Genomic DNA, 18,878 nt, shown 5'->3' with positions numbered 1-18,878 from the left:
TATTATTTTTTAATTTATATAAGATGAAACCATTATGTTTTTATTGCTCTGCAATTTGATCCTTGATCATGTGATGAATGTAAAAATATAATGCTTATTTTCAGTGTTGTATATGTTGTTTTAAAAAGACTTTTAGGGGAGCCTATTTCTTTAAGGACCTTGTAGTGATTTAGGCAGATTTGTTTTACCATACGTATTTGGTTATTTAGTAGTGTATTTAGTAAGTGATTAATGAAGTATCTTAACTAAACCACAAGGTTGTTTATACATTTCCTTGAGTTATTTCTCGTAAAATTTTGACTCGATCTGTTGATGACACTTAAGTGGTTTGAATATAGTTTATCTTTAGTAAGGATTAACTTAAACATGATCATCTCTAGCAGACATTAAAGATGTCTATATAGAATAGAACATACTTCCTATCAAGGGCTGCCTGAGAAACCGTAGTATAAATAAACATTGACCAGTAGTGCCTTGCATGTAGTACATACTCAGCATATGTTTGAACCAGGTTCTGTCTGCTGTTTTTACTTATTCAATTTGAGAACTGTTGTGTGATCAGAGAAAAACGAACCTGGCTAATTTGCCTTGTCACAGATTTATAAGGAATAAAGTAATTCAAGTCAGTCCTATAACGAAGTAACTACAAATGATCAGGTGAATTCTACTTGTTTCAGATGAAGCTTTAATCACTTTAATACCATGTTTCCCTGAAAATACGCCCCAATTAAGATCGTCAGCCAGATAGACACATTTATGACAATATTCCAGAAGAAGGTGACATGACTGTATTTGAATAAATGTACATTGTTGTACATGAAAAAATAAGACATCCCCTGAAAATCAGCCCTAATGCATCTTTTGGAGCAAAAATTAATATAAGACCCAGTGTTATTTTCGGGGAAATATGGTACTTCCATAAGAGCTTCTAGCTTCTCAATGATCAAGAGTCTGTATGTAGGATGAAAGGCACAGAAGATAATTTAGAAAATTGGCAACAGTGGAAATTTCAGAATTAAAAAATAAATACTTGATGTGATTCATTTAAATGATATTTTTAAAGAGTGATTTCCAGTGGGTATGGAGAAGGAAGAATAATCCTAGAATTATTTAAAACTATATATGGGGAGGTGAATGCTAGGACTTTTCTCTTTTGAATTTGTGAATTTTAACTGTGTGTATCAATTCTAAAGGGATCCATTTGATAGAAATTCTTTTTTCAGGTACAAAAATTACAAAATATCATTGCAAGTCGAGCTACTCAATATAATCATGATATGAAGAGAAAAGAGCGTGAATATAATAAACTAAAAGAACGTCTGCATCAACTTGTTATGAACAAGAAGGATAAAAAAATAGGTAAGAATCAGCTGGCTAAGATAGAGCAAAGGGAATAAATAAGCTAATATTATGCTAAAAAATAAATGTAAAATGATTGTAACTCCTGAAGTGTTATTTTTATGCTTTGTACAATTGTTTTTAGCTGGTATGTAGTCATATAAATTAGAAATTGAGACAACTGGTTAGTGAAAAATAGTAATCTTGCTTTGCTTATTAGTTGCTTATAAGGATTGCGTTTTTTTTGTTTGTTAACATGACAGGTATAAGAGTAATCCATAGAGAAAAACTAAGCCAGAGGGCACTCTAATCTTCCAAAGCAAAGAACTGATAATGTTAAAAATGAGGACCAGTTTCTGAGTATCAGTAGAAGTATGATTTTAGAGTTAACTCCAGAAAATTATTCATCAGACCAATAATTTATGTCAGTTGGAGTTCCTTTAAATAAGTTTAGCTGTGCATTTTTGAAGCAGCTAGTCAAAAGGATGGATTATGAAAGTTATGCTTATGTTTGTGTCTAAGATATACTTTTTTTCTAGCATTCTTTTGAAAATTAATTTACAGCGAGCATTTCGTCCAAATCAGTGCATAATTTCAAGTAAGTAGCATAGATGTAGATTTAGATTAAGAAGTAGACCTCGCTACACACAACAGTAGAGCTACACAAGATAGTTTTCCTGGCCTAATAAGGTTCAGGGAACGGGAAACTTGTGCATTTATTTATTGAAGTGTGGTTTCCAAGTGGATGATAGTCTGTCCTATAACCCACAGTATACTGTCAGTCCCCTAAACTGGCTCTCCTAATCTGAGCTTGAACTTTGCATACAGCAGCTGATGAGCAGATGTTTCAGGCTGTCACATGGTGGGCTCTGCCCGCTACCAGCAAGCAGTTCAGTTTTGAGTGCATCACTGTCATTCTGTACAGCAGAGATGCTGTAGTTACTCCAATATTTTATTGAAAAATGAAAGTGTAATAAGCAATTAAGACAAGGTTGAAAATCTTTAGGTATTCTGTGTTAAGAGATGTTAAACTCATTGGTTTTTAAGGTTGGTTAACCTTGTGTTCATGAAGAAATAATATTTAAGGATGTAATGTTAGAAGTATAAAATGTATCACCTAATTAGGGAAATTTATTAAAAATTACACTCTGGTAACAGAGCCCTTATTTTCTGGGGAGTGTGGCTGTTTTCCTGGTCCAAACCCATTTGGAAATGATTGTTTCGTAATGATTTTAATCTGCTCTGTAATTACAACATCTTACTCCCATTTTATTTCTTTCCTCTGCCAACTGCTTCCGTCTCCACCTGGGGCAAAACAGGCATTAATACTGCGAGGGCCCTTGACTCCTTCTGATGATGACATACAGGGTTTGGCAAACTTTTTCTGTACAAGTCCAAATAGTAAATATTTTTGGATTTGTGGGTCTGTGGGGGTCTGTGGTCTCTTGTCACAGCTATTCATCTCTGCCATTGTAGTGCAAAAGTAGCCGTAGACAATATAGAAACAAAAGACGTGGCTGTGTTCTAATAAGACTTTATTTACAAAGTCAGGCAGCAGGCCCACAGGTCTCAATTTGCCAACCCCGGATGATAAAATTAATAATGATAGCAAACTAACATGTATTAGGTACTTACTGTGTTCAGTGCTTTAACATTTCTTTTGCTCTTCACAACTCTTTGGTAGATACTTTCGTTATTACCACTATATCAATGAAAAAACAGGTTTAGAAATTAAATAACTTGCCAAGATCTCAGTGCTTATAAATGGTGGAACTCTAACTTGAACTCTGGGCTGCTTGAGCCCAAATCCTAATCTATATACCAGGTTGACTTATGTCCGTGATGTGTTATATAGTATATTAGGTTTTTAAACACTTAAACATATATGGTAAGAATTTGTGTGTTCATGTTTGTAGCCATGGAAGTTTTAAATTATGTGGGGAGAGCTGATGGAAAAAGAGGCTCTTGGAGGACTGGTAAAAGTGAAGCCAGGTAAGGTCCAATTTAAACTGATAAATTTAATCAGACTTTTTTTTCTAGACTGCATTTTCATACTGACAGTTTCTTTCTCAGGAATGAAGATGAAATGTATAAAATTCTCTTGAATGATTATGAATATCGTCAGAAACAAATCCTAATGGAAAATGCTGAACTTAAGAAGGTTCTTCAGCAAATGAAAAAGGAAATGATTTCTCTTCTTTCTCCCCAAAACCAGAAACCTAGAGAAAGAGCAGATGATAGTACAGGAACTGTAAGTGGCTCTTTCCTCTCTAATACAGTCTTCAGATTGCTAATTAGAACAATTGAAACACTAGCTAGGCACCCTCAGTGGGGACACTATTGATATTTTGGGAAGGATACTCCCTGCTCTGCTACCTCCAGTCACTGGGACCACCAGACATGCGCTGGGAAATGAGGGCGGTGACTTTCTGAGGACTTACTCTGCCACAAACTACAATAAGCACTTTTATAAGCATTGTGTCATTTTATTCTTATTTTCATTCGATGCTTTTGATCCTATAATTATCCCATCTTATAGATGAAGACACCTGAGGCCCAGTAGCTGGCCCAGAATCACACGACAGCACGAGGATTTGAATCCAAGTGTGTCTTACTCCAGAGTTCATGCTGTTAACGGCTGTGCTGAATATTCTTTAAGTATTTTAAGCATTTTGTACTTAGCAGGCTCTACATTTCAGAAAGTGAAACTTTTGTTAACTTTAAGAACCAAATAATCATTCGGTCCATAAATTTATTGAGTGTATGTTATGTTCTTTTTAGTCCCTGGAAAGAAAAAGCTAAAAATATTTTGACTTTTTCCCTTGTCTTTGTTTGGGCTGCTATAACAAAATACCATAGACTGGGTGGTTTATAAACAACAGAAATTTATTTCTTGTAGTTCTGGAGCCCGGAAGTCTAAAATCAGGGTGCGAGCAGATTCGGTGGCTGGTGAGGGCCTCTTCTTGTGTTCTTCCATGACGGAAAGAGACCTCGTCCTGTAGGGCACTCATCCTGTTCCTGCGGGCTGCACTCGTGACTTAATCACCTCCCAAGGGCCTCGCCTCCTAGTACATCATCACATTGGGGGTTAGGATTTCAACATAGGACTTTTGAGGGAACACAACATTCAGTCCGTTGCATTCCTCAAGAAGCTCCTTTTGGGAGTAATTTGTGTAGAGAAGTAATAATTACTTTTATAATTATTATAGAGCTATAATAGGGTGGTATAATGTATAAAACAACAATTACAGAGAAAGCATGGGGAAAGCATTTGACGAAGGGGGAATAATATGAGCAAAGGTCTGAAAAACAAGGCACATAATGGTGAAAAGTTCTTCTAACTTAATTGCTTTACATACAAGTTTAAATTATGGATTCAGGGAACTTCACATTTGTGACTAAAATCTGAAAATAACATTGTTGATGGAAAATGCTAATTACCAGAACTTGTTTTTTTAAACCTATATTTGAGGATTACAGTGTCCCCTGCTTTTTGAATGTTTGCATCACGCCATTTCACTTTTATGAAAGACCTAGCCTGTGTTTGCTGACCAAAAGAAATCCAAAGAGGATTTTTGTTTTTAAATTAATGGTAATTGATTCTTCACTTTATGCCATTTCAGCCTAATGAAAGGTTTCCTAGGAACGCTCTATTTACACATAGCGGGGGAAACCTGTGTTTTGGAATATCACATTTCAGACCAACTGATAAGCCCATCCCACCTCTTACCTTTTTTTCCCTCTTCTTAAAAGGAAAAAAAAAATAAATCACCTGAATGTTCTTTTAAATTATACAATTTGGGGCCTGCTTGATGTCTTATATTTAGTTAAGCTTTTCTCTCAAAGTCTGTCACTTCTGGTTATTTCTTAACATTCACTAACACCTCCCCAGGGTTAGCATAGTTTCTATTACTCTTGTGGTTTCTTTAGTTTTTGGCCCACTTTACTACCCTCATTACCAGCTTTTAGTCAGCAAAAGTAGGGAGTAAATCACGGAGCTCTTTTCCCAGATAATTAAGTCCCCTCACTCCCCCATTACTCAGCCAGTGGGTAGGATAATTCTTCATAATTCAGATGTTTAGGCTTAGAGAAACAGTCTCTTAAGTATATTTTCTGTTTTTAAGAGATCTGGTTTTCTAGATACTTTTTCTCTTAAAATTTATGTAATTCAACCGTGTTTCCCTTTTAAAAAAATTTTTGGCGCATTATAGCAAGAGGAATAAGGTGTAATCTTGGAATACTCAGGAAGCATCCTAGTTTCATTTATTATTTCGCTTGCTTAATTGTAGCCAAATGAATTTTTTCATTTTGTGGTTTTAGAGTTTCATTTAGTCTGGAAAAGTACAGCAGTTTTCTTCATTTTTTTTTCTTTTTTTAAATAATGGATTTGTAATATTCTTAAACAATACAGAAGAGAGGGTGTAGCTCCTTGGAAGAGTTACTGGCAAATAGCTCTAGAGATTGATTGGCTGTGACCAGAGTCACAGGGAGCCACACGCTGGGCCTTTCCATACCTGCTCCGCCTGGGAGACCTTGACATCTAGTAGCCTGTCGCTGACCTCAGACTATTGACATAGTTCTTTAGACTCAGTTAAGGCCACTTTATGTAGATGCAGATTATTAGGATACTCATTTTAGTATTGTTTCCTATGTTCTGTTTCCTCCTTTGATTCTATATGATCATATGTCAATAATTAAGTTTGCTACGTTTTCCTACGATTTAATGTCTTGGTAGAACACCAGAAAAATAATCTCCAGTTTTGTTTTTAAAAATTATGTGAGAAAAATAGGACTAATAGTTGCTTTTACTTTAGAGATTATTTCACAGGTTTATTTAAGCAGCCTAAGATTGGAGACAAGTTGATCTAGCTTCGTCTCAATTCTACCTCTTGGCTGTGTGACATTGGGCAAAGTACTCTAATTCTCTAAGCCTGAGTTTCCCCACATTGTAACATGATTTGAGGATTAATTAACATTAAAGTATCTAACAGGACACAGGTAGTGAATAGCTTCCTCACACAACTCCATGACTCTTGTCGCTGACTCACTATATTTTGATTCAAATTCACATTTGAAGAGACCTGGATAGAGGAACTTTTACCTTCAATATTAATTGCTTTTTCTCAAGATATTTATGTTAAGTACTGGGTTATATATGTTTAAGATATAGCACAGACATGATTTTGATAAGTATCTGACAATCAATCTGATTACTACTTCCTAAGTGTCTAAAGCCATTTTATGATACTGGTCTTTCCTTTTCATCCTTGTAGGTTATCTCTGATTTTGAAGAAGATGCTGGGGAACTGAATAGAGAGAGTATGTGGGACCTTTCCTGTGAAACTGTGAGAGAGCAGCTTACAAACAGCATCAGAAAACAGTGGAGAATTTTGAAAAGTCATGTAGAAAAACTTGATAATCAAGGTAACTGCTGCCTAAATGCATGCAAAGTGAGTTGTGACACTCGGTAAACTTAATTTTCAGTCACTAAAAAGCCATGTGATAGGCTCAGACTTGAAGTACCTTTAGCTGGGTTTGGTTGTTTCAAAAGCAAAACTCTGCCCAATTCTAGACATGAGGTTAGAACCAGTGATCTTTATTTTACCAGTATTGATCTTTATGGAACCAGTAAAATATTTTACCAGTGATCTCACAGCTAACTTGAAATGATAGGGAATCTCACTGAGAAAATACGGCTGGCTCTCAGAGTGAATCTTTCTCTGGAGAGAGGATAACGAGATCCATCTGCTCTGAGTGCTATATACTACTGGGCAAAATGAACGGAGTCTCGTACTAAATCTCGGTAATCAAAAAACACCATAAGATAGTATCAATATGAACCTTGTGCTTATTATTATTATTTCTAGATACGTGCATATTCCTAGGTTCCTAATAATCCATTTTTAAATTGTTTTCAAAATAATAGATGTTCAGTGTTTTTGCATCAATTAGGAAGTACATAAAAGTAGAATATTCAGGTCTCTGTTCCCTGTAGGTAACATGTAACAGTTTAATGCATATCTTTTCAGATTTTTCCCTTTGCGTTTTTAAAATATTTATTTAAAAATATATAAAAAAACAACTGAATATTACGTATTTTTTTCTGCACTGTGTTTCTTTCACTTAACTGTGTATTATTTTAGATAGATGTTCCTGTTATTATAGATAGTATAGATAGATCTGCATTGATGAGCATACCCTTAATATTTTATATTTGTCAAACTTTATATGCTTTTATATCATGAAAATTAAGTTTCTGCTCAGTAAATGAAGTCTATTTTTTTAAAAAATTATTCTAACGTCTAAATTTTAAAAAAAAATTATTCTAAATTGTCAAAATTAACAAACTCAGGGCCAATTGTCTTCAGTAATAAAGAGCAATCAGAAAAACTATTATAGTGCCAAAATTAATTTATATAAGATTTTATTGATTTCGGTCATCTTGCCTATTAGTAAGTAGCAGATATGTTCAGATGTCATGTTTGTTGAATTTAATACCAGAGAGCAAGAATGTAGCACTGCATTGATTTTTGAGGAAGTGTCAAAAGAGCATTGTTTATGAATGTTAATTATTTTTCTCTTCTGTGAATATAGGTTATCCATTTTAAATTACGATATAATCTTGAATAAATGTGGATTACAAATTAAATGTTGACAATAGAGCTCAATTTGTAAGGGTATCATTTAATCCAGAAAGAGGACCAATATACAGTTGTCATGAGCCCCATATAGTTGCTTTGCTTTTTTAAATTTTCCAAGTGTTAAAATAAAAGTAGTAGAAATTTAATTTTATTATAGCTTATGAATTTTTTAAAGGGCAAAGGAAATAACTACCTTTTAGAAAACCTATGAGATTCCAGACAGAGAAAAGTTCTGAGAGCCTTGATTTTTAAATATATGTCCAAAAAAACACCATAAACTAGATGGTGACTGTAAAGCTTATGTCAAATTACGGGTTTTGTGTTAGTTTCAAAGGTACACCTAGAAGGTTTTAATGATGAAGATGTAATCTCACGACAAGACCATGAACAGGAAACTGAAAAACTTGAATTAGAAATTCAGCAGTGTAAAGAAATGATTAAAACTCAGCAGCAACTTTTACAGGTAAATGTGAGTTATCTTTTAAAACTATTATCTCCTGAGAGGGACCAGAATGTTACTGAATCTTACTAGCTTTTCATTCCTTTATTTAATAAAGTCTGTAGTATTTGACATTTTTCTTTTTTTACTTACTATTCCTTTCAGGTGTACAAAACAACATAGTGATTAGACATTTACACCCCTAACAAAGTGATAGCCCCCCTCACGTCCACTACCCCTCTGACACCGTACACAGCTGTTACATACCATTGACTATATTCCCTATGCTGTACTTTACATCTCATGACTATATAGTTTTTAAATTATAATTGACATTCAATATTATTTTACATTAGTTGAAGGTATACAGCGTAGTGGTTAGATATTCATACAATTTATGAAGTGACCCCCCCCCCCGATAAATCTAGTTTCCATCTGACACTGTACATAATTACAATATTATTGACTATATTCCCCACACTGTATTTCACATTCCCATGACTATTTTGTAATGACCGATTTGTACTGATTAAGACAAAATACCATATGACCTCACTTACATGTGGAATCTAAAGAACAGAATAAACGAACAAACAAAACAGAAATAGACACATGGATACACAGAGCAAACTGATGTTTGCAGGATGGGAGGGAGATTGAGGAGATGGGTGAGAAAGGTAAAGGAATTGGGAAGTACAAATTGGTATTTGACATTGTTCTGATCTAAATGAAGTTCTCTGCTTGCTAACAGATAGATTGCATACCATTCTTTAGTCAGTGCTTTGCCAATTAGAGTAGAAGCATTTGGGAAATGAGACTCCTCAGTCGATTTTCTGATTCTTCATAATTTCTGTCCATCCCCTAAAGTTCTACCTTCCTTCCCTTGTTTCATGTCAACTTATTGGAGTGTTGCGGGCACCTTCTGGAACTTACTTTGTTTTAAAATCTAATAGCAGCAGCTCGCTACTGCATGTGATGACGATACCACTTCCCTGCTACGGGACTGTTATTTGTTGGAAGAAAAGGAACGCCTCAAAGAAGAGTGGTCCCTATTTAAAGAGCAAAAAAAGAATTTTGAGAAAGAAAGACGAAGCTTTACAGAAGCTGCCATTCGCCTGGGAATGGAGGTATTTTACACAATTAGCTTTCCTTGTAAAACTTGTGAGAATTGTGGGGAGGCCTCAGTAGAATGCACCTAAGTCCTGTGTTTCTTTGCTATCCTGTTTTATTTTTCTAAAGTTATTTTACCAATGATCTCACAAATAACTTGAAATGTAAGGGATGCTGAGGACATGAACTATAGAAAGATATCTTTTTGCCTTTATCAGATTTGGGACTTGAAAATTTAAAAAAAGGAAAAAAAACAACTAAGCATTTATTATTCCTTTTGGATTAGCTTTCTAGTGTTGAGTGTTTAGCTTTACCCAAGAGACCTCCTGGGCATCTGTCATCTATCTCTCTGTAGTCAGTAGGTGTAGTGTCAGAAGACAGTACAACCAAGTTTATTGATTAAAACGAACAAAAAAGAAATACAGTTAAAAAATAAAGTTCTCCCTCTCTCCAGTCTCTCACTCAGGGATGCACCTGCCTGAGCAGTTAAATTAGATGGTTGTCTGCACGCCTGTACAGCTCGCTCTTTTACGTAGCAATGTATTACCACATATTTCCTTTTCAAAAATTATACAGTGTTGTCAGCACATGGATTAAAAAAAGAACTCAACCCAGACAAAAAGCTACAAAGGGAGAAAATTTCCTCCTTTCCCCTCCATCACCAGTGTCATTCCTCAGCGATAACCATTGTCACAAGTTTCTCTTTGTACTTCTGGGAAGTACTATTTTAACTTGAATATATTTCAACCTGTTTTTCTTGACACCATTGATTCCTCACTATGAAGAATAAGGCATTTAATGTCCTTATATCTACCATCTGCACTGTTCCTCATCTACACCTGATTCCTTCATAATATTGTGAACGTTTTTAAACTATTTCTTTTAAACTGTTTCTTCTGGCTATTGCCGTTTTTACTTGAAGGAAAGGTGTAATGCTTCTACTTCATGTTTGCTCAACCTCAGACAGTATCAGTTTATCCTGGCACTGAAAGATGAAGACGTTCTCCTACTTACCACTTCTCTTGCCCCTGTGCTCCTCAGTTTTTGTCTGTGATATTATGTTTCAGTGTCAGTTGTTACCGCATTTAATATTCAGTCCTGTGATAAAATCCAGTTGTAAGTACTTCCTGTAAGGTTGAGACTTAATAATTGAAAACCAGGAAAAGAACATTGGTAACATCATGATTATGTAAATATTATTCATTTTATAATCAAGTAATATGTTTGGACACATAGATAATATTCTGTATTATTAAGACTTTGCCACCTGGAAGAGAATCTTCCATGTATCACTATGTAGTGCAGGGGTGTCCAAACTTTTTTCAACGGTTTTCACCAAGGGCCCTATGCGGTAAAATACCCAAACAGGCGGGCCACTCCCTCGAGGTGAAGTACGTATTGCCTCACCTGGTTTATTTAAGTAAACGAAATATATTTTTGGAATTGCTGTGGGCCAATAAAAAATGGATCACGGGCCGCAGTTGGGACACCCCTGATGTAGTGAATTCTTTGACTTTCTTTATAGCTTCCTTTATGCTGCCATGGTTCTTATATCTCATGTTATCCTCTTTCTTAGGTTCCTTTTTCAATATGCTATACTATCTTACTAATTTTCTCCTAAGCACGGTGTGAGTGAAAAATATTTTGAATTCTGGAATATACAAAAATATATTCATACTTGTGTGGCTGCATATAGAATTTAGGTTCTAACTGTTTTCCTTGAAACTTTGAAAGAGTTATTCTATTTTTTTCTGGTTTTGGTTTTGCTAATGAGAATCCTGATGATAATATAATGTACATTACATTATAAATACCCTATGTTTTGTTTTATCCCCTCTCTATGGAAGCTTTTGGAATTTTATATTCTTAATGTTCCAAAATTTTACCAGAACACGTCTAGGTAGCTCCTTTTAGCCTGAAGGTACTATATTTCTTAAGTTTAGGGATATCTTCTATTCTGTATTTTTTCCTCCTTGACTTCTCTCACATATGGAACTTCTGTTAGACAAATGACCTTCTGACTGTACCTATAGATGGACTTTGTGTTCTGAATTTGAGGATATTCTCTCACCTTGATCTTGTGCATCATTGACCTGGTATTCAGCAAGGTCAGTTTTATTATTCACTTCATCTACTGAGTTTTTATTTCAGAATTTATCTTTCAAGTTTTTTAATGTCCTTATTTTTTGCTTTTCATTGAATAGCATTATGTTTTACAGAGGTCCATAAATCTGTTGGATAATTTGTGTTACAATTTTTTAAAAATCATTTCTTCTACATTGAACTCTTACCCATGGTTTATCTTGGCCTTTTTTCTCTTATGCTATTAGTTTTCTTCAAATGTCTGGTGATGCATGATTTTGTAATAATATTTATGAATGAAAGACTGTATGTTGGTTATTTTAAATAGCTGACATGGACTTTCTCGACATTTTTTGAAAGTCTGTTTCATCAATAGCTATCTTCCTCAGGAAACAAAAACAATTCGCACCAGCATTTTCTGTCTTACGGGATTACTTCTGTTTCTGAGCCCACATCCCCCTCCCTACTCCAAGAGAGACTCTTGCTACTTTGCATACCACTCTCAGAATCTGTCTGCCTCTGGTCACTTGGGGACACCAGTGAAGGACTGGAAAGAAGGATGAGAACTGAGTGGTGGGGAAGAATTTAGGATTCATCAGCTGTTTGGAGGAGGGCTTTTGACATATGCCCTCTTGTGGTTTAATGGAGGCTGCTAGTAATGGTAGATTTTTGGAGGATGACAGCAATGCTTGATGAAGCCGTATCTCCGTTTTTTCAAGTGATTGATTTACAGGATAGTCTTCTTCTGTTTTATACATTTATAAGGTTCTGTATGTTCCAAAGTTATGCTAGTATCCTGTATATTTAAAAGTTATGCTAATATGCTATTTTTTTTGCACTGTCCATTTAAATTTATTCAAAATTCATGTGGAAAAAAAGTGATTAGTTGGTTTATAGGTGAAATAGGTAAATTTTTATTTTTAAACATAATTTTCTTAAGGGAAATGTTTCATAGTTTTCTAGGTTAATTCATTTGACTTAAGAAATATGTATGATAGCCAGAAGGCAAACACAAATAGCTAGAAAAGTCATGTGAAGTGGCAACTATGTGAATGTTGAAATATTGATCAGTATTTCTTTGGTTTGCTTGTTATGGTAGAGAAAGGCATTTGAAGAAGAAAGAGCCAGTTGGTTAAAGCAGCAGTTTTTAAATATGACGACCTTTGATCACCAGAACTCCGAAAATGGGAGACTTTTCAGTGCCTTCTCAGGAAGTGAGTACTTTCTAAACTCTATAATCTGAAAATGCATGTAAATAAAATACTGTAAATCATTAATATAAAACTTTGGGGAGCACAAGTAGGAGCTTTCTAATTGGAACTAAAAATCAACTTTAATAATTTTATTTACTACAGTCAGAATGGAAATGATAGCAGGACTATGCATACCAAAGACAACTTTTGTCATGAGTATAATAATGTCAAATTCTTAAAAGTTCACAAAACAGAAATTTTTAAAACTAGATCCTTCTAAATGTTGTGGAATCTGCATAACAAAGATTGCAAGGTGAGCTAGACTGGAGTCATAGAGCTCAAGTGTTTATTGAAATTAATTTATTCTGTCTCACACCCATTCAGAACTATAAATGATTCATCCTAGTTAATTACCGTCACTATATTTAATACCTCACCATATGGACTATCTTTTTCCCTTCCCTTCTTTTTTTTTTTTTTAACAGATTCTGATCAGGACAATCCCACAGTGCATTCAAGGCCACGACAAAAGAAGCCCCACACCATGTCTAATGGGTCTCCAGTTTGCACCTCTAAACTTGCTAAATCTCTTCCTGCTTCTCCTTCTACTTCGGACTTTTGCCAGCCACGTTCCTGTGTATCTGAACATAGGTAGTGCTCATCTTCTCATGTAGCTGTAACATTGCTAGAGTTGCACTGCAACTCTAGAGGAAAAGTTGGCATGTCTATAGTGTTAGCAACAGTAGCGGTGTTGGAGAGGAATTTAGGAGGTTGATTCATTCATTCTGCAAATATTTATTGGGTATCCAATAGATACAGACAGCTGTTAGGTGCTGTCAATAGTAGTGAACAGGTAGATCTGGTCCCTGTCTTCTGGGAGCTAAATAATATGATTCATTTTATTTCACATCTAAAATACAAGTGAACATACAGTCTCATTTACAGGAATCACTTTATATTTTAAGTACTTAAATTTGATTAAATAGGAAGATATTGTTTGGATGGTTTTTATAGAGAACATATTTTAAAACTTCTTTTGGTTTGCCCATTTTATTGGTGTCGAAGGGCAGAGAACTGAGGAAAGCCTCCTCACCCTGACTGGGAGCGAGGGTCTGTACCCACAGATGCCAGTTGCTCCCCGCCCTAAGCACCCTGTGTAGTGCTAGAAACTGCTGCATTTTAACATTTTCCTCAGTCTCAAGTTGTTAAATAATTTTCTAAGGTATAATGTCGATTCTCTACCTCAGAGCCTTATTCCAAGATTAATTTTGAACTAAGCAGATAGAAAGAACATTCCTGGTGTGATGCAGAGGAATAGAAACGAGCAAAGGGGTACACTAGAAAGCGAGCTGGTGATCTCTTTCCTACTAATTTATGTGGGAGACGGGCGTGAGGGCCCATCACTTTGACAGACACCTTCGAAAGCAGGAGTCAGGCCTGAAGTACCCTTGGCCTATGGTAGCAAGAGACGGGTGTGGAGTAAAAGCTGAAGAAGCCAGCTAGCCCCTGGATCAGTAAGTGTTAAACAGAAGAATTTTAAAAATACGAAGCTTTTAAAAAGGACAAGACTCTGATTTATAGTTGACTTTCAAAAGGATTGGGACTCTAAGTAAACAATGAGGGCAAAGAAGAGCTGAGGAAAGAGCCCTCCAGGCAAGCGTAGGGCCCCAAGGTGGGCACACTGGTGTGTTTTGTGTACAGTGAGTGCAGTTAGTGAGCGAGACCAGAGGTGTGACGTGAGGATGGGAGGTGGGCAGAGGGTCACATCCTTTAAGGCCCTGGGTGAGGAGATTGGGTGAAAACTCGATTACGTAAAAGTTCAAACATATACAAATGGAGAGGAGATAAGGTCAGGAACCCCTGTGTACCCATCACCCAGCTTCAGCAGTTATCAACTCATAACAGTATTTATTGTTCACATATAAACCCATTCTGCTGCCCCCCACACACATATACACTTGAGAGTACATTTGTAAAATATTTTAGTTTGTCTTTATAGATCAGCTATTGTTCTAAGGGCAATGGAAAAGCATTGGAGATTTTTAAATGGGAGAGCGAATAAAAACCTAAGGTTTAAAAAGATTACTGTGTTATTATTATGTGGGAAACAGATCGTAGGCGTCAGTGATACAACCCAGGACCCCAGTTTAGGAGGCGGCATTGGTGGGGCTGAGGTGAGAGATGATGGTAATTTGGACTAGGGTCATAACATGAAGATAGACATGCTTAGACTTAGGATATATTGTGCAGTTACAAGTCAGTAGGTTGACTGATGGGTTGAATATGGGAAGTGAAAGTTTATTTAACAATAAAAAAAAATAATGTAAGTTCAGAGTATTTTTTTACATGGAATATTATTGAAACACCCAAATTTGACCAATGAGAACTACGTATATAAATTTAGACACAAATTCTAGTTATCATTTACAAATAATGCATTTTGTATCTAAAAGTTTCCTCAATTATTTTTACATATTTGAAATTTTTAGCTTTTTTCATAATTCTCGTTATGAAATATTTGACATACATATTTTTTGAAGACATAGTTTTATGTTTAATAAAGTATCCAACATTTACTACCTACATTAATCATAGGGTGTTGTGAAATTAAGTGTCAGTATATGAGGTCTGACAATTAAGTTCGTGAACTTGTTGCAACAATGTTGCTAACCTTTTTTGATATCAGAGGGATTGTTCAATATGAATTTGTACCAACTGGACAGTTAACCAAGTTTGCTATTTGGAAGTGTTGAAAAGGCTGCATGAAAAAGGTGGACGAAAACGACCAAAACTTTCTGCCAACAATTCATGGCTCTTGCATCATGACAATACACCAGCTCACACAGCACTGTCTGTGAGGGAGTTTTTAGCCAGTAAACAGATAACTGTGTTGGAACACCCTCCTTATTCACCTGATCTGGCCCCCAGTGACATCTTTCTTTACCCGAAGATAAAGGAAATACTGAAAGGAAGCCATTTTGATGACATTCAGGACATCAAGGGTAATATGATGATAGCTCTGAAGGCCATTCCAGAAAAAGAGTTCCAAAATTGCTTTGAACGGTGGACTAGGCACTGGCATCAGTGCATAGCTTCCCAAGAGGAGTATTTCAAAGGTGACCGTAGTGATATTCAGCAGTGAGGTATGTAGCACTTTTTCTAGGATGAGTTCGCGAACTTACTCGTCAGACCTCGTATGGAAAACACTTAAAACAGTACTTGGTTCAGTGTGAACCTTAGTAACAGGCTATGAAAATAAAAATATGTGTAAACATAAATGGATTATAAAAATACTTTTCTGTTTCTTATATTCTGAGGGCTGCACTATATAACATCAGTGGCATAGAAATTTTGGAGCTTAAAGAAATTTCATTAAGCTAGTCACAGATACGAGCCTCTGAGGATGAAACAGAAGAATCATGTAACTAGTTATTAGGAGAGAAGCTTGCAGCTTGACGTAGTTCTTTAAATTTTATATTGTGTAGTAAATTTGGGTTCCCGCTCCTGAAGCACCTTGGATCTGGGTTTGTAATAAGATCATACCAGCAGCAAAATAATTAGGAGTGTTTGTAGCTCATTTCTATAGCATCCTCATTGTTCCTTCAGGATAGAATGGAGTTTTGCATAAAGGCTGTGCCTGGATTCCGTACGAAGGAACTGTACTAAGTCAGAGAATTTAGTTGATCATTAATCTTACCTCATCTGAGATGGCAGGGATTCTGAGAGCTGAATTACAAGCACGTTCCTTTTTTTATAAGCAAAGTTTTATGTTTTTGGTTTCGATTTTTAGAACTAAAGCAACTATTTTGTTTGTTTACTTAGGATTGCTGCATTATAAAACCAAGTTAGTAAGCCAAAATCACAAAACATGAACATTTAGGAAAAAGAAGATTTTGTGAAAAAAATTACATAAGATACATTCAGTTGATAAAAATGTATTATTCATTGGCTCAACCATAGATTTGAAAGGAATCATTTAACTCGATGCTTTGTTTTGAGATTGGTTGCCGAGCATACCTCTCAGATTGTATTGCTGAAGGTAGGAGCCGTGTCTGTGTTCAGACACTAAGGTGGTTGTTGCCTGACACAGTTGAGCACTGTCGTAAATGCTCAGTGTGTATTAACTCATTGAGTTCCCACCCCAACCCTATGAGATAGGTTCTGTTATTATTTCTGTTTTACAACTGAGGAAGCTGATGAACAGGGAGATTTAACTTACCAAAAGTGACATAGTAAGTGGTCCAGCTGAGGTATGGATGTAAACCATCTGACTTCAGAGTCTGGACTCTTAACCACTTTGTAGACACTCATTTCGATATCTGTGTGGGTAAACGGATGAGTAGATGAAAGCATGCATGAACAAATGGACGAGTACTGAAAGAAACCATAAAGAGATTAGAAAATTGTGGCAGAAAGATGGGAATATGGGGAACATTAGCTTTCAAAACCCACGTTGTCTGGGGCCTTAGTTGGGCAGCATGGGGGCTTTAGAATAAAGATAAATAAATGGATAGCTAGATAAGATAAAAGTGATAAATGAGTTCATTTTAAAATATTTAGTGTGTCCTCAAAATTTACTTAGTATGGGGCAGGGATCAGTCAGCCTTTAGACATTGAGGCATATCCAAAGTCCGAAAGGAGGAGGAGATGAGTATTAAGATCTACCTTTCTTTCCCCAACAGTTCAGTCAATGTGCTGAATATAGCTCCTGAAGAGACCAAACTAAATCAGGTTGGAAGAGAAAGCGCAAATCAGAAATGGAGCATGGCATCGAGACCTGGGTCACAGGAAGGTTGCTATAGTGGATGCTCCTGGACCTACACCAGTTCTCATGTGGAAAAAGATGACTTACCTTAGACATGTGGACTAGAATTTTTTTTATTTCATGTTCATCAAATTTCACATCTAAATTGAAACAGGGTGTGTCATAAAGTCAATCACCTCTAATAATTTAAGATGGTCTGAGTTGTTTGTTTGGACTTCCTGTTCCTTCCCCAAAGAGCTAAAATGTTAAATCTATTTAAAAGGATATAAAAGCTTTGGATATGTATTTTTAGTAACAGAAGCATCTGGTTCTGTGAATAAAGGAATGTATAGATGTTTGGATGGAAACAAAAGCACTAGAAGGAGTTTCCTCTTATAGATATTAAAAATAGCACTTTTAGGAAACTGATTATTGTAAATGTTTTAATTTTGTCCCATATATAGTTGGCATTGAAAGTTTAGCCTTTACTTGAATGTATACTGTAGATTTTTAACAAAGCAAGTTCTATATTTATTATGTTTAGTGTGATTTGAAATTTCCTCTTTCATATGTTTTAAATAAAGTGAAATTTATGTATGTTTTGTATGTATATAGATATACATGATTATGTTAAGAGGCTTTAAGATTTAAAAATTTTACACATGCATAATTATAGTATTTCATGCCAATAAAATTTTTATTAGTGGTATTCTGTTTACAGATGTATTAGAGCCATTGCCACATGATGTTTAAGAATTTTTTGAACCCATCTGAGCAATAAATACTCGAAAGCTATTCCATGAAGCGGAGTTCTTTAGATAATTAGCATTACTAACATTACATTTTCAGGATTTCTACCGCATTAGATTTTTTTATATATGTAGGATATTATAATTTTTCAAAGGACTATTGACTGTAAGATAATAGAGGTAAGACAACAGAAGTACCTTTGAATAAAGCAATTTAAGAATACTGGCTTAAGATATTTGGATGGTAGAAGATATTAAGGTATTTAAGATGTCTGGATAGTGATACACATTTATTTCTTTTTTACCCAGATGGGTACCAGTACTATAACAGCTGCACCAGCTAAGGGAATCTGACAATGTAGAAAGAAGCATTGGATTGACAATCCAGATATACTCTGGACAAAGTTGTGTCATTTCATTTTCAGAACTGGTTGCATGTTTCTTCGTGTATATTGTTGTTATTGATAGTAATAATAATATGTGTCGACCAAGGCTCTTTCCAGGATTTTTGTCAAAAAGCTTTAAAGTGAATAACCCTACTGTCCCTGTATGTAGAAACCTGCCTAGATCCAGTCCTTGGTA

At 35.4% G+C, this 18,878-nt stretch overlaps 1 protein-coding gene across 6 annotated transcripts in view; it reads left to right on the top strand.

The window, feature by feature from the left end:
* Window positions 1-18,493, top strand: part of SSX2IP (SSX family member 2 interacting protein) — a 43,854-nt gene extending 25,361 nt beyond the window's left edge. For 3 of the 6 annotated variants that reach the window (XM_033115642.1, XM_033115640.1, XM_033115641.1), the window contains exons 6-14: window positions 1,224-1,359; window positions 3,255-3,330; window positions 3,400-3,589; window positions 6,612-6,762; window positions 8,306-8,442; window positions 9,372-9,545; window positions 12,710-12,824; window positions 13,289-13,454; window positions 17,486-18,483. In XM_033115642.1, coding sequence (XP_032971533.1) covers window positions 1,224-1,359; window positions 3,255-3,330; window positions 3,400-3,589; window positions 6,612-6,762; window positions 8,306-8,442; window positions 9,372-9,545; window positions 12,710-12,824; window positions 13,289-13,454; window positions 17,486-17,660 — 1,320 coding nt within the window. In that variant the 3' untranslated portion in view covers window positions 17,661-18,483. Of the gene's footprint in view, window positions 1-1,223; window positions 1,360-3,254; window positions 3,331-3,399; window positions 3,590-6,611; window positions 6,763-8,305; window positions 8,443-9,371; window positions 9,546-12,709; window positions 12,825-13,288; window positions 13,455-17,485 lie in introns of all 6 variants that reach the window. The other 3 variants (XM_033115643.1, XM_033115645.1, XM_033115644.1) reach the window with 3 other exon arrangements.
* The last annotated feature ends 385 nt before the right edge of the window (window positions 18,494-18,878 follow it).

Source organism: Rhinolophus ferrumequinum, chromosome 9 (genome assembly GCF_004115265.2).
Source record: "Rhinolophus ferrumequinum isolate MPI-CBG mRhiFer1 chromosome 9, mRhiFer1_v1.p, whole genome shotgun sequence".
In the NCBI taxonomy this organism is placed as follows: domain Eukaryota; kingdom Metazoa; phylum Chordata; class Mammalia; order Chiroptera; family Rhinolophidae; genus Rhinolophus; species Rhinolophus ferrumequinum.
This window is presented reverse-complemented; position numbering and strand designations above follow the sequence as displayed.